Here is a 13,981-nt window from a genome sequence, read left to right as displayed (position 1 = left end):
GGCAGAAAAATTAACAAGGCCAAATTTTTGCAACAAATCCCAACCATCAGCAAGATCAACACAACTGCATTGAGTTGAAAGATCAACACAACTGCATTGAGTGGCTCTGCTGTTTTCAGTCTAGCCCTGGGAGACACCCAGATGTCTTGTGTTATCAGACCTTACCTTCTGGAAACTTTCCATGCTGGATACTCGCAGAGCAAGCTGAGGCCGTAGGGAACAAACTCCAGGGAGCTGTACTGGCCCACAGAAGTTGCCTTTCACATCACTCAAGCAAGGGCTGTTTTAATATGGGCCCAGCTGTAATATAAAAGGGTTATGTCCATGGAAATTGAAATCTTCAAAAGTTTCATATTCAGACCCTCAATACTGCAAATACATTTCAAACATTCTTGTTTCCCAGGATAATACCTGCATAATTAGGGCAAGCCTTTCACACTTTCTCTTTGATCCCACTGGATTTATTTACCAAAAGTCATTGCACAGATGTGCCCAGCAAATATCTTACAGAAGTGCTTGTAACAAAATTAAAAGCTTAAATATAGAGATTCTCTCTCCACTAAGTACTGGCTTTATTACAACTGGGAGTTGCTCATACTTCACCCCTTGCAGCCTCTTTGAATCCTCTGTTTGACATTTCAAAGTGCCATGCAGGTTCTAATACACATTACACAGAAAGAGCTATTATAAAATTCCTGACTTTTTCTTGTTTGCACGACAAAGGGGGAATGGCAAATCCTCCAATTGTACCAGATAATCACTCTCCTGTGAAAAGCCTCCAATATACATCCTCTGTTTTCTTCTTAGCCGAGCTTCAAGTGTGTTTGGTCAATAATTTTATTTTGGGTGCGAAGCCCATAAATCACCTTCCAATACACATTGGACAGTGGAGAGTCCTGGTGGATTTGGCATCAGCCACAGGAGAAATCACATCCGGATACAGGAAAGCTGGGTGCTGCTGTAGCAATCAGACATTTTCATTTCATGGTGTCATGGTCTTTTGAAGAACACTCACTGCAGAGTAGGACCAAACAGAGTAGGACTCTCTGGGGCACAGACTGATGGGATGGATAAATAATCATGAGATCGTGTCTTCTGACATAAGAGAGAGACCATTACAAACCCATGGACTGCAGTTTTTTACAGGTGACCATATAAACCTAACAAATTCCCTGCTGGAACTGAGCTGGCCAATATTTAGAGGGCCCATGTGCAGAAAGCTTTGCCAGCCACCTGAACATTGCTCAGGTGGTTTCCAAGCCTCTGACACAGCCCATTGTGTGACCAGCTCTTTTGCCCCAGCCTCTAGGAATCAGTAATGTGCCGTTTGGCTGGAGAGACAGTCCTGAGGTAAGAGCTGGGTGTATAGAGCTTCCCTAAAGGGATGAGGGAAGTCACAAAGATTTCAGGAAAAAAAACTTCCCTTTTATTCGCAAGCACAGGAGTATTTGACATGAGCTGAACTTGAAGCCAGACAAATGAAGTGGATATTTTTCACTGCTGTTTGTGTCCTGGGAATGGATGTATTTTGAAGTAATATACAAACGCATGTCTAAAATTCATCTCCGGAGAAAGATGCTACACAAAGTGCAGGATTAAAGAATGCACTGCCTTGGGCCACGCACAGGCTGTTACTTTGTAGTCTGTTCCATTTTCATCTTAGAACTCAATTTAGCTAAATAAGGTGCCCTTTTAACATCTAACAGAGGCTTTATCATGATTAAGAAGGCAAGTTTCTTAAAAGGCTGTAAAGACAAAGTGAGCAGTAACAGAAGTGTTGAGTGGGGCTCTTTCAGACGCTTTATTGCCTTGCCCTGAGTACAAAACAGGCTGCCTCCCTCAGCTGACACTTGTTTTAATGAGGGATGAGCCACAACGGGGTGATTTTGTACAAGTTCATTACATTGCATCCTCCAGCCAGACTGTCCTCAGGACACACCATTCAGCCTGGGCACTGGGTGAAACTGGCCCAATTTTAAATCATTTACAAAGGTATATAAAATCCAAAGGGCCTTTGATGCTGAAGGCATTTGTATGTAGGTTCAGGTATGTGGCTGCTGGAGAGGATGAGAATCTGCCCTCGGTGCCATGCTCCTTCATGCTTTTATCAATCACATTTTACTTCTTCCATTCAATTCTCTTGGGATTGGTGCCAAAAATAGATTTCCACACCTTATGCCAGCAAAGGCTGGGGAAGAAAAGGGTGTAAGTTTCCAGTTTAAATGTTACAAGGTAAACATTCAGCCTCCTCACCCCAGCCTTCAGATCAGCTTCACTCTCCAGAGCCAGTGCTCTATTGTGGCTGTTAACAGCATTCAAAATACTGGTGTTCTTCATCCATGCTGGGGAATAGTGTGGTGGTTTCTCATGTTCACTGAGAAGTGATTTGCCTTTACATAAAGCCCTCTTTTTCTAAGCATGATTATGAAACCCACAGGAATCCATAAAGAGTGATGGGGTGTTTTTCTAAAATGTCACACCCGTACATCTTCCACCTTCTGTGATTCAGAAGCAGCAGAAAAGCCCATAAATCATTCAACTGCTGTGACTCACTGCCCTGATTCATATACTTGATACAAATATTCAGAGATCAAAGTGGAACCTAACCCTCCCGCCCCAAAGATTAAAATGATTTTTCAATGCTTGCCATAAAATTGGACTTACAGCTAAAGCTAAAGCTTCTCCTGATTGTTATTGGCAAGTTCTCTGCAGTAAGGATTGATGCTGCCTGCAGGAATCATACGGTGTAGTACATAAAGCCATGTACTCTGCAGTCGTGCTTCCTCCCCAGCAAGGCTGAGCAGGGGACACCCATTGCTCAGGGGGCTTCTGGGCAAATATTTACAGGGGATTAAAAAAGAAAAAAGGAAATTTCTTCCCCGTGATGGAATCTAGGAGCCCCCTAAACCTTCTTGTATTAACTTTGCAGTGGATGAAGGTGTTAAACTGGCATGTGTCTACCAACAGGGGAGTGATCCTTTTAAGTCCTTTGCTTCATCCCCACTTGTGAAATTTGTTGTGCCAGTGGGACGAGGCTGGCTATAAAACCCCAGCACCGGGGACCTCCATCCAGCTCGGGCAGCCTGCCAGCACATCTCTGCCGAGAGCAGCCCCAGGGAGATCCCCCCCCTTCATCTCTGCCGGGCAGGGAGCTGCTTCGCTGACGGAGGAGGATGGACCTGAGGTGTGCCTGGATGCTCTGCGTGCTCTGCCTCGTCCTCACGGTCCAAGCCTTTACCCAGGAACGCTTCAAGGAGGTGGTGCTGAAGCAGCTGGGGCTGTCTGAGGTCCCAAAACTTCATTCCAGAGACTTGGTGGACCTGGTTATCCCAGACCACGTCAAGAACAAGTACATGTCCATGCTGAAGCGCCAGAGGGTGAAGCGCCGAGCTCTGCCGAGCCTGGCCGGCATCCTCAGGGGCATCCCGGGACACACAGGTAAGGTTTCTGCTGCTGGGAGCATCCCGAGCATCCCGAGCATCCTGCTGCCGTCACAGCCCTCTGCCCGGGCTCTCCCGGCTGGCCGCGGGATGGGCAGAGGCAAACCCCCGAGGGGAAAGGGGAATGAGGGTCGGGTTTGGCTCCAGAGCTCAGCTGGGCAGAGGAGGGGCATGCAACAGCATCGAAAGGATTAACAAGCACCCTTTGCACTTGGAGAGGGAGTCCTGCAGTCCTTCCAAAGGACAGGATGCTGCTGCAGCTTGATAGAAGCCTTGGTACCCTGGGAACAGTCTGGGCAGGTGGGGGGTAGGAGGGGAAGTGCAGGCCATGTAGGTTTTGGGTGAAATCTACAGCAAGTCCTCTAATAGGAATCACACCTCTTGGAGAATGTTTCACTCTCGCTCATCTCTTTTTTTGTTTAGGTTTCTTTTTTTTTTTACAGGAAAAATTACCAAGGAGAAAAATAGCCATACAGACACAATAGTGGCTGTACAAGGGCACTTAGAGCTTATTGTGCTTTCAAAGGACATACACAGCACCCTGGGCAGCAAATGAAAATACTTTTTTATTCCGAGTGGTGCAATTTCCTGCTTTCATGCTCAGCACTGGCACAGGGGTGCACAATTCTTGAAGTCTGCTCAATTTGGGGTCAGATTATGCCAGAGATTTAGTTCTTCCAGGCTGCAGAGGCTCGGACATAGGAGAATAATAAGGGTATTTGCAAGACATTGATTCAAGTATGCATTAGAAAAGGTGTGTTTAGTGGCTGTCTCTGCCACTGGGAGCATGGAAGGAGCATGTTGTGATGATAATTGTGCATGAAATGGGGTAGATTTTCTCAGCAGTGTGGCAGTGACAGGCCATCCTTTTTGTCCCCAACTGCACAGGTATGACAGGGGAAGTCCTCTACTCTGACACTACCACGCGCCAGAGGCTGATGTTTGACATGGAAGGCAGAATACCTAAAAACAGCGAAGTCACAATGGCTGAACTGAAACTCTTCAAAAAGCCTCTGGACAGAGCAAACCTGCCTGCCAGGCAGTCCCACAGGCCAGTCTCCAACGCCAGAGTCAGCGTGTACTGGGTGCAGCAGCAGCACGATGGTACCAACAGGACCTCCCTGATAGATTCCAGGTAAGAAAGGGGCCTCTGCTGGACTTACAGAGTTGGGGTCCTCCAGGGTGCTTTTGGGTATCATGTGGTTGTGCCTCAGCTCAGTCTGATGGGGTTTGCATCTGTACAAGACGTTATATGGCCTCTAAACCCAGAATGAGCTTTCAAGAGCAGGTATTATGCCGAGATGGCAATGTATGATGATTCTTTGAAATAATCTGTGAAATGATGTCATGTACTGCTACATCTTCCTCTCTAAAATCCCCCGCCTGGTTCAATTCTGCATCACTGATTCAAGTGGGTTACTGGCTGCTGGTCTTCTTTCCATTGGCCATTTTATTAGCTGTTTTAAACAAGTAAATTATGCAAAATCATCAGATTCTATAATGGTGAGCTCTGTGGAAGTTTTGCAACACTTGAAGGCTGAACTAGACTGGACTGGAAACTTATGGCCCTAGTGCAGCTCAGACAGGGGCAGGTGGGAGCCTGGTGTTTACCAGGCTGTTGTCACCAATAGTGAGGCTGCACATGATCCTGCGTCACCTAATTTTTTGTATGAGCTTGTAGAGAGGGTTTTTTCTGGCCCTTCAGTGTCTGTTAGATCTGCATTCTTCCTTTTGAGGCAATTAACTGCTGCGGGTGCTTGCCCAGAGCAAAAATGATCATGTAATCAAGGCATGTGACAATCTACAAGAAGCAAATTATTCTGCTGCAATAACAGCGCTGCGAGCCCGGGATTTATCTGATGGGCTTTTCTAATGCCAAGCCCTTGTCATGCAGGCTGGTTCCTATTCGTGAGTCGGGCTGGAAGAGCTTTGATGTGACCCAGGCCGTGCATTACTGGCTGCGAAACAAGAGGCGGGAGCCGATGTTCCTGGAGGTGTGGATCGAGGGGGAGAGGCTGGGCAGCTACGCCTCGGAAATGGCCAAAGCCGTGCGCTTCACCTCGCAGGACCCCAAGGACAAAGCCCTAGGCAAGCCTGAGCTGGTGCTTTACACCCTCAACTTGGATGACTACGGGTACGTATGAAACCTCAATCTGTACTGCCTCTGGTGTAATTTTGTCCCTGAGTTACTGGGGGGGAGAGGGCAAACCCAGGGTAGGCAGCTCTGATGGGCAAACTAGAGGTGGTTTGGTGGTGATGTCTGGTGCGCAAACCCAGGGTAGGCAGCTCTGGTGGGCAAACTAGAGGTGGTTTGGTGGTGATGTCTGGTGCGCAAACCCAGGGTAGGCAGCTCTGGCAGGCAAACTAGAGGTCGTTTGGTGGTGATCTCTGGTGGGCAAACCCAGGGTAGGCAGCTCTGGCGGGCAAACTAGAGGTGGTTTGGTGGTGATGTCTGGTGGGCAAACCCAGGGTAGGCAGCTCTCACCAGTGTTCACCAGCTGCGAATGGAGTAGTTAGGAAGCTACTGCGGAATCTCACCTCTCCTCTTCCTGTATCTGTTGTCCGAATACTCAAACAAACCCTGAGCACGGCCCACGTTTCATGTCTCAGAGCCCACCTATTCTATCAGCAGCAGGGACGATTTCTCCCCCTCCCCAGTTCCCAGTTGCAGCACCCATTCCCGTTTCTCCCTTGGTGTCCAGGAGCCTTGGGGACTGCAGGGAGGAGGCGATGCCGGGGAAATCCACCTGCTGCCGGCAGAAGCACTACATCAGCTTCCGCGAGCTGCCGTGGGCGCAGCACTGGATCCTGGAGCCGGCGGGATTCCAGGCGTACCGCTGCTCCGGGAGCTGCCTGCAGCCGCCCCGCGCCCTGCGCCGCCCCGGCTCCGGGCAGCGCTCCTGCGCCGTGGCCGGCAGCTCGGCGCTGCCCATCATCTACCTCGTCAAGAGGGGCAACCACACCGAGATTGAGGCGGCCGAGTTCCCCAACATGATCGTGGAGAGGTGCAGCTGCGTGGCGGACGGCGTGGCGCTGGTGTGATGATGAGGGGGTGGCCTGGGGTGTCATCCATTCCCGGCAGCCCTGCCAAGAGCCATCGATGAAGGTCCTGGGGAGTTCCTGCCTGCACTGGGGCCCTGCTGCCCCGCAGAGAGAGTGCACTCGGAGGCACTGTCCGTAGATGGGCTCAGAGGAGCGTGCATTTCACCTACGTGAGGGGTATCTTAGGAGCCTAGTGCTTCTCAGGGCCTCCTTGGTGCCAGCTAAACTTCACTGAATTCATTTCAGCCCCCACCCTGGAGTACTGCAAACAGCTCCAGGTAAAAGAAGAGTGCCCATCACCAGGTGAAGAACATATTCGTGGGCTGAGCTTTTCATTCTTAGGCTGCTGGGTTTGGTTCTTGTCTGCCCAAACTGTGTTTTTTGGTGAGCTGGAGAGCAGAAGCACTTACATGTATATAAACTGTACACACACACACATGCACACATGTACAGAGTGTATGAATAAATGTGTGTATGGTCTACATACTGGATAGCTACATATTGATTACTGACATATATATATATGTACACAAAATATTGCCTAGAGCTCAAAGGAGCATATTTATGTGCATATGTATTGCATGTACATATACGTATCTACGTGTACATAAAATATTATCTGCAACTCAAAGGCTTGTAATTTTGGTCCCTGCACCACGGTCTTCACACAGTTTTAGGGAGAGTTTAGAGTCCTGGAATCAACAGGAACATTAGGACTTGCTTGTGTGAGTAACAGTTTGTTTTTTCTGATTCTGTATCACAGTTATTTCAATTTAGGGATGTTTTTCAAGTTGTGTGCGCTTTCAAAATCAAGGAAACAATAAAATACAAGTATTAAAGTTGCCATGTGTTTGCTTACATTTATTCCTAGATCTAAAAGTGGAGGGGGAAAGGTCTGTATCTGTGAGTGTCCAGTGCCCAGCTCCTATAAGCATACACAGTGTAACAGCTCTTCTGAGCTACCTGTGTGATTTTATCTGCTCCCCCAGGGGCTGGGCTGAATCGGCCGGCAGAGCAGAGCCCACACTGCCAGCGCTTCATCCTGAGCTGCGGCGGAGTTTAAGCCAACACTTTCTTAAAGAGAAATCCTGGAATCTTATCCGCCAGCAGGAGGTGATGCTCTCTCTCCTCGTGAGCCGCAGCGGTGACAGAGCCTGCAGGGGTCAGCTGGAGCTGCAGTGCAGGAAGGGATGAGCTGCCTCCCATCCCCTTCCTGCCCATGGGAAGCATTTCAACCCTGACCCTTCCTGTTTGACATACCCTGGAGAAACGCTGTGATCATGTGGTTTAATCCCTTTATGGACTGTTCTGAGCTGCTGGCCACGGTGTCACGCATGCTAATTATTACCACCCTTGTGTCAGACTCCTCTCCTCAGTTCATAACCCACTGAGATGGCAGTGGCTCTGGGGATGAAGCATTTGCTGCTGACCATCTCTTGCACAGTGGGATGTGGTCCCTGAGGCTCTGGTTGAACCTGCTGCTGGTGCAAGGACTCTGAAATGTGCTTGTCTGGCTAGACAGGGTGACCATGGATGAGGGGAGAAGAGGGACCTGTTTGACTGCAGTGGCTATGTGTTATCCACCGGGAAGATGTGAGTGTTCCTGCTGCTCTGCAGGACCCCACATCTGAGGTCACCGCAGCATCTCTGCCATCACCTCATGGGTAGGCTGGCACCTCTCACTCGTGTAAATACCTTCTGGCAAAAGAGCTTTAGGGGGAGGAACAAGGGCAAAAGCACAGACTCACCATTCACCAGCGCTGGGCTACAGCACCATGGGTCGCTGGAGTCAGAATCTGGCATTCCCTCCTCATGACTATGTATCTACCTAATGGCATTGGCATTCAGCCCCAGGTCCTCTCCATGCAGCTGGGGCAGGGCCTAGCCTGAAGGCCAGGAGCTCAGCTATCACCACCAGGAGCACAGCCGATGGTCCAGCCACGCACCGAGCCTGGGCAAGAGAGTGTTTGAGCTGGGCAAGAAAGCGTTTGAGCTGGCTGCTGCCTGAGAGTGAAGAGCATCAACCCTGGCTTCCCTCCAACCTCCAGCACTTGGACTTCTGCCATCGTTCATCCTCCATCCCAGGGGAATTCCGTGCAGTGCATTTTGAGGGAAATGGGGAGCAGAGCATCCCAGGAGCAGCGGCGTGGATGAGGTTCCTCCCTCCTCCTGGACCCTGCGCTGTGTCCGGCGCCCCTTGCCTTGAGTCTGGCTGCCTTTGCTGGGTGTCCTGCAGACAGGAGGGACACAGAAGGGAGCAGTGGGTCTGTGAGTACGTCTGTGCCACCCGGAGGGTGGGGAAGGGGAGGCGGTGGCCATGGAGAGCTGGTATTACTGTGGGGAGTGTTAAAAATTGGTTAGAAACTGTTGTAAAATGGTTGCTAGATGGTTAAGCGTGCACTGTTAGTTTGGTGATTATATTGTAAAAGGGGTTAAAGGGTAGCTATAAGAAATATGGTACTCAAGGTACCATAACACACCTCAGTAAAGTGCACCACCTCCCAGGCAAAACGAGCCTGCCTGGACAGAACTGTAATGGGCCAATCAAGCGCCTTAAACCTTCATGCAAATGAAAGATCCAAAAAGAAAACCATCCAAAGGGACAAAAAACAGGATGAAAAGTGGTTTCTGAACCACTGAATCAGTGCCGCTCCATCTGGGACATTGGGGACATTGCTCCTGAAGCAGACCCAGCGCCGGCGTTGCAGCATCCTCGAGAGGAATGCTCCTGCTCGGCCCGCAAGCCCCCATGCTTTAGGCCTTCCTTTTTATTATAATAAATGCTGAAATCACTTCAGCACCAAGAGCCTGCTCTCGTTTTTAGCAGGGAGAACTGTGGGTATTGCAGGGTATAGCATCTCTGTGAGAGATAAAGCCCTGCCTGCCCTGTGCCTGCGTGGACACTTGGATTTATCACTAGGGCAGCTGCACAGATGTCACAGCATCTCTGCTGGGGCTGGTTCAGGACTTACACTGGGATTGAAGCTCCCCACTTTTGGGGAGACAGGACGCTACTCCTCTAAACTCCAGATGGCTTTGCAATGAAAATATTGGAGGCTGGGCTGATGTGGAGAGGGCTCCAGAGACTTCTGCACTGCAAACTCCTGGGTAGAAGGCTGTGGATGAAATCCTGCCACACCTGGGACTTTTTCAGACATCAGCCCGTGCTGCAGGTAATTGTCTCCCAGCCTGTCATCTTCAATCCAGGCTGCATTTGCTGTGACACCTTCTGCGTGCTACTTGCATGGGTACAACTTGTAAAGCACACGAAGGCTGCCAAGCTGTCGTGTTCTCCTTTCCATCTGAGCAGCACCACAGTCTCTGAGGAAAGGAAGAACGTCTCGCATACCCGGGAGCAGCGTGCTTCAGCATTGTCATTGACGCTGTGCTGTAACACAATAAAAAGGAAGAGCAGTGCAGGGGCATAATGAACCCCCATATAGCCAGAAATTATTTAAAAAATGGAAAGGTTTTTTAAGGCAAGCCAGTGTTAAACCATCAGGCATCCTCCTTGTGAAAAACACCAATCACTTGTTTTTAGAATTTTAAAAGTTTAATTGTAATAAAATGGTTATAAAAATAGTTATATAATTAGAGTAATATAAATTTGGACAATTAGGATTTAGGACAATACCAGACAATGAAAACAAAGAGTTACGGACAGTCTGGGTACCTCTTTCTGGGCAAAATAAGCCCGAAAAAGGACACAGGTTAACAGAGGATTAACCCTTAAAAGCAACAGCCTGTTGCATATTCATACACCTCATACATGATGCATAAATTCCATTCAAACACAGGATTCTGGTCAGTGTCAGCTTCTTCCTCTGAATCTTGACAGCATCTTCAGGGCTGAGTGAAGCAGGAAGAAGTTCGTTTCTTCTGATAATGGAACAATAAATCCTCTTTCTCTGAAAGATTCAGCTGTCCTGTGGTTGCTATCTCAGTGGGAGTACCTCATTTCTCTCTTTAAAAAAATATCTTACATAGCATAGCTTCTATCCTAACATTATGTTATAGCCTAAAACTATATTGAACACACGACTTAAGAAAATTCACACAGCATAACTTTCTAACATAACACATATAATATTCATTTAAATATTTGCGAAAAGCCAATCATAAAACATGCATTTTTCACACTCCTGCACTGCTGAAAGCACAGAGCACCCAGGTGCTGCTCAAGGAGCAGGAGGTGTGTGTTCTTCACCTGGAGGACTTCAAGAGCCCTGTTAGTCCCCCACTCCAGGTTCGGTTCTTGTGTGAGTGCTCGCGTGGCAGCTAAACCTTATCAGAAGCACGAGCTTATCGTGAGTGCCAGCTCTGGCTGGCCCTCATGGCAGTGCTCACAGGGTGACCTTTAAGGGCCTGCAGTGGTTAACGGAGCTGGACATGGGGGCTGGAGCTGGTCCTATCGGTCTCAGGAAAGCTTTCCTTAGGAGAGAGGCTTGGCCATGCCAGCAGCACTTTCCCTCTCCATTATCTCTACCCTTTATTTATTCTAGGAGAGAGAACAAAAGTTTCAAGCCACGTTAAACTGCTAGCTGGATTACGTTGCCCTGTGTGATCTTTCCATGGTTTCATTTAAATCAAAGCTGCTTTCCCATTTTCTTTCAAAATCTGTGAGAAGTTGCAGCTTTTCCCAGCTGGTGAGGCCTTATTTCCTCTCCCTCTCTTGTTTTTTTTTTCCCTTTTGCACTTCACAGACTCCTACCAAGGGTGTCTGACACTTTGCCTTTCAGGGCAGCCTTCTAATTGCCTGTGTAGGATGCCCAATCCACATCCCAGCAAAGGTGATAATCAGGGAGCTCCTCTGGCTTTGGCTGGCAACAGCTGGAGTCTGGGAAAGGGGAACCGAGGGCAAACAGGGGTGGGGAGGTGATGAGAGTGGCAGGGAATATGACAGAGATCCTGCAGGACTTTGATGTTTTTAGAGGACTTGGGCTCCTCAGTCCACTCATGGAGCAGGTGTAGGAGAACAGCATGAACAACATCAGCACAACTCAGAATGAAACAGAATAAAGAGCTCATCGTGACTGCTGCCTCTGGCCTGTGCTCTGGACATGCTCGGGCACTCCAGAACTGCTGGGGTGCCTCGGTTTCCCGTGGTAAAAGCAGCAGGTGCAGAATGGCCAAGAAAGAGGTTTTAACCATGGCAGGAGATAATAGGTTATCTGGGGATGTTGGGCACTGGAAAGTCATGGTAACAATCCACAGCTCTCAGTATTCTATTTTTGATAATTGTTGAATCAAGTTGAATAATTTTGTTTGTTTGTTTGTTTGTTTTGTTTGGGGTCTTTTTCTAAGCTATTTATTAATTTTGTCTTAAAGCTGATCCTAAAGTTTATTTATGGGTTTTCTGTTTACAGTTTTCCTTCTGATTTTAGTTATGAAAAAGTCTGCCTCATTGGAAGCCCGGGATGCCTGTATTCCTTTTGAAGGTGTGTTTTCTGTTTGCTGAAAATAAATGCAATCAGTTCATGATCATTACTTCCCAGGTGACTGCCAACTTCCAGCCCAGGGGTCAGTAGCCCTGTCACCCTTGGGAGGTGCCAGGTAGTTGCTGGATGCTGGGTACAGCATCACACTGGCCATAAGGTGCCATCTATACCCACCAGACCTCAGAGAATTGTTTAGGTTGGAAAAAACCTCCAGGATCATCGAATCCAGCCATTAACCCAGCACTGCCAAGCCCACCACTAAACCACGGCCCACAGGTACCTCCAGGGATGGTGATTCACTCACCTCCCTGGGCAGCCTGTTTGTGTTTCCACTGAGGTGTGTAATGCTCCCAGCAGATGTTTCACAAGCTGGCTGGCTCCTTATAAACACTCCTCTCGTCTCCATAGAGCCCAGACAGGTCTTTCAAGAGCTCCTTGCTCCTTTCTGCCCTGGAAGTTTTGTGCAAATGCCTGATTCCTTGTGCCAGGTTAGAGAAGCAGGCCGGGCAGCTCCTGCATTCAGCTCCTGCTGGCTCTAAACCCAGACTAACTCCCCAGGCTCAGCCCAGCCTCTAGCAGAGCTGGAAAGCAGTGGTGCCTGGCCAGCCCCTCCTCCACGGCTGGGTGAGCTCAGAGCTGTCACCTCCCTTCCTTCAGGTGTTATTAGGCATGTTGATCTGCAAAGCCACCCCAAGTGCACCGCTATCACCAAAGCCAAGCCAGCTGAGGTGGCAGTGCTAACAGGGGTGCAGGCATTACCATCTCCAGAGAGATGTCTTGGAGAAAGCTTTAGGATTTAAAACAGCAACTTCCCGAGAATAGGCATCGCTACGAACCAAGCTTTCAAAAGCCAACTCTGAAAAATGTGTACTTTATGATTGGCTTTTCGCAAATATTTAAATGAATATTATATGTGTTATGTTAGAAAGTTATGCTGTGTTATTTTCTTAAGTAGTGTGTTCAATATAGTTTTAGGTTATAACATAATGTTAAAATAGAAACTATGTACGTGGGGTATTTTTTTAAAGAAAGGAGTGAGGAACTCACACTAGATAGCGGCCACAGGACACCTGAATCTTTCAGAGAAAGAGAATTTATTGCTCATTCATCAGAAGAAACAAACTTCTTCCTGCCTCGCTCAGCTCTGAAGATGCAGTCAAGATTCAGAGGAAGAAGTTGACAGTGACCAGACAGAACCCTGTGTTTGAATGGAATTTATGCATCATGTATGAGGTGTATGAACATGCAACAGGCTGTTGCTTTTAAGGGTTAATCCTCTGTTAACCTGTGTCCTTTTTCGGGCTTATTTTGCCCAAAAAAGGTACCTGGACTGTCCATAACTCTTTGTTTTCATTGTCTCGTATTGTCCTAAATCCTAATTGTCCAAATTTTCATTACTCTAATTATATTACTATTTTATAACCATTTTATTACGATTAAATTTTTACAATTTTAAAAACAAGTGATTGGCGTTTCTCACACCAACATTGTCCAGAAAGCAAAATGTTGGCTAAGAGCGAGTTGCGGGGGGATCAGAGGGATTGACTGCGGCTGTTTCAGGAGCAGGCAGGACGGTGTAAAGTTGTCCCCATGTCCCCCCGCTCCTCAGCAGCACCCGCGGGACTCGGGTCAGGCGTCCTGTGCGGAGGGACGAGGCTTTGCCAGCGCTGCTGGGAGCAGACCCATCCTCCGCGTCAGTCCAGTGCCACCTACAGCAGCCAGAGCAGAAGCTGCAGCAGCCGGGAACCCGATGGAAGCAATTCCAGCACGCTCCAGCCAAAGGCGTGTTCACATCACTGAGTGGCCTTGGAGGAACTTGTTCCTTAGCACCGTGCAGGTGAGGACAATGGAATGCAGCCTTTTGGCAGCTGGTGTTGTGTCTGCTGCTGGTAATATTTCTAAACTTCCAGCAGTTCCTTCCCTCCATGATCTGTCCTGTTCCCTGCTTTATGTATTAGATGTACTCATCTTTATTTCCAGGGAAGAGATGGATCCGTGTGAAGTGAGGAAAAGCCCTCTCTCAGGCTTGTGCCAGTGTTTTCACTCCTTACTTTTTTTCAG

General features: G+C 48.4%; 1 protein-coding gene across 1 annotated transcript; it reads left to right on the top strand.

Moving 5' to 3' along the window:
- The first annotated feature begins 3,194 nt into the window (after positions 1-3,194).
- Positions 3,195-7,104, top strand: LOC119699457 (left-right determination factor 2-like). Its single transcript, XM_038133015.1, has 4 exons — positions 3,195-3,438; positions 4,338-4,575; positions 5,335-5,574; positions 6,143-7,104. The coding sequence occupies exons 1-4, from the start codon at positions 3,195-3,197 to the stop codon at positions 6,480-6,482; spliced, it is 1,062 nt and encodes a 353-aa protein (XP_037988943.1). The 3' UTR covers positions 6,483-7,104.
- The last annotated feature ends 6,877 nt before the right edge of the window (positions 7,105-13,981 follow it).

The sequence above is a fragment of the Motacilla alba genome, chromosome 3 (assembly GCF_015832195.1).
Source record: "Motacilla alba alba isolate MOTALB_02 chromosome 3, Motacilla_alba_V1.0_pri, whole genome shotgun sequence".
In the NCBI taxonomy this organism is placed as follows: Eukaryota; Metazoa; Chordata; class Aves; order Passeriformes; family Motacillidae; genus Motacilla; species Motacilla alba.
Note: the sequence above shows the minus strand (reverse complement) of the source record. Positions and strands in the feature narration are given on the sequence as shown.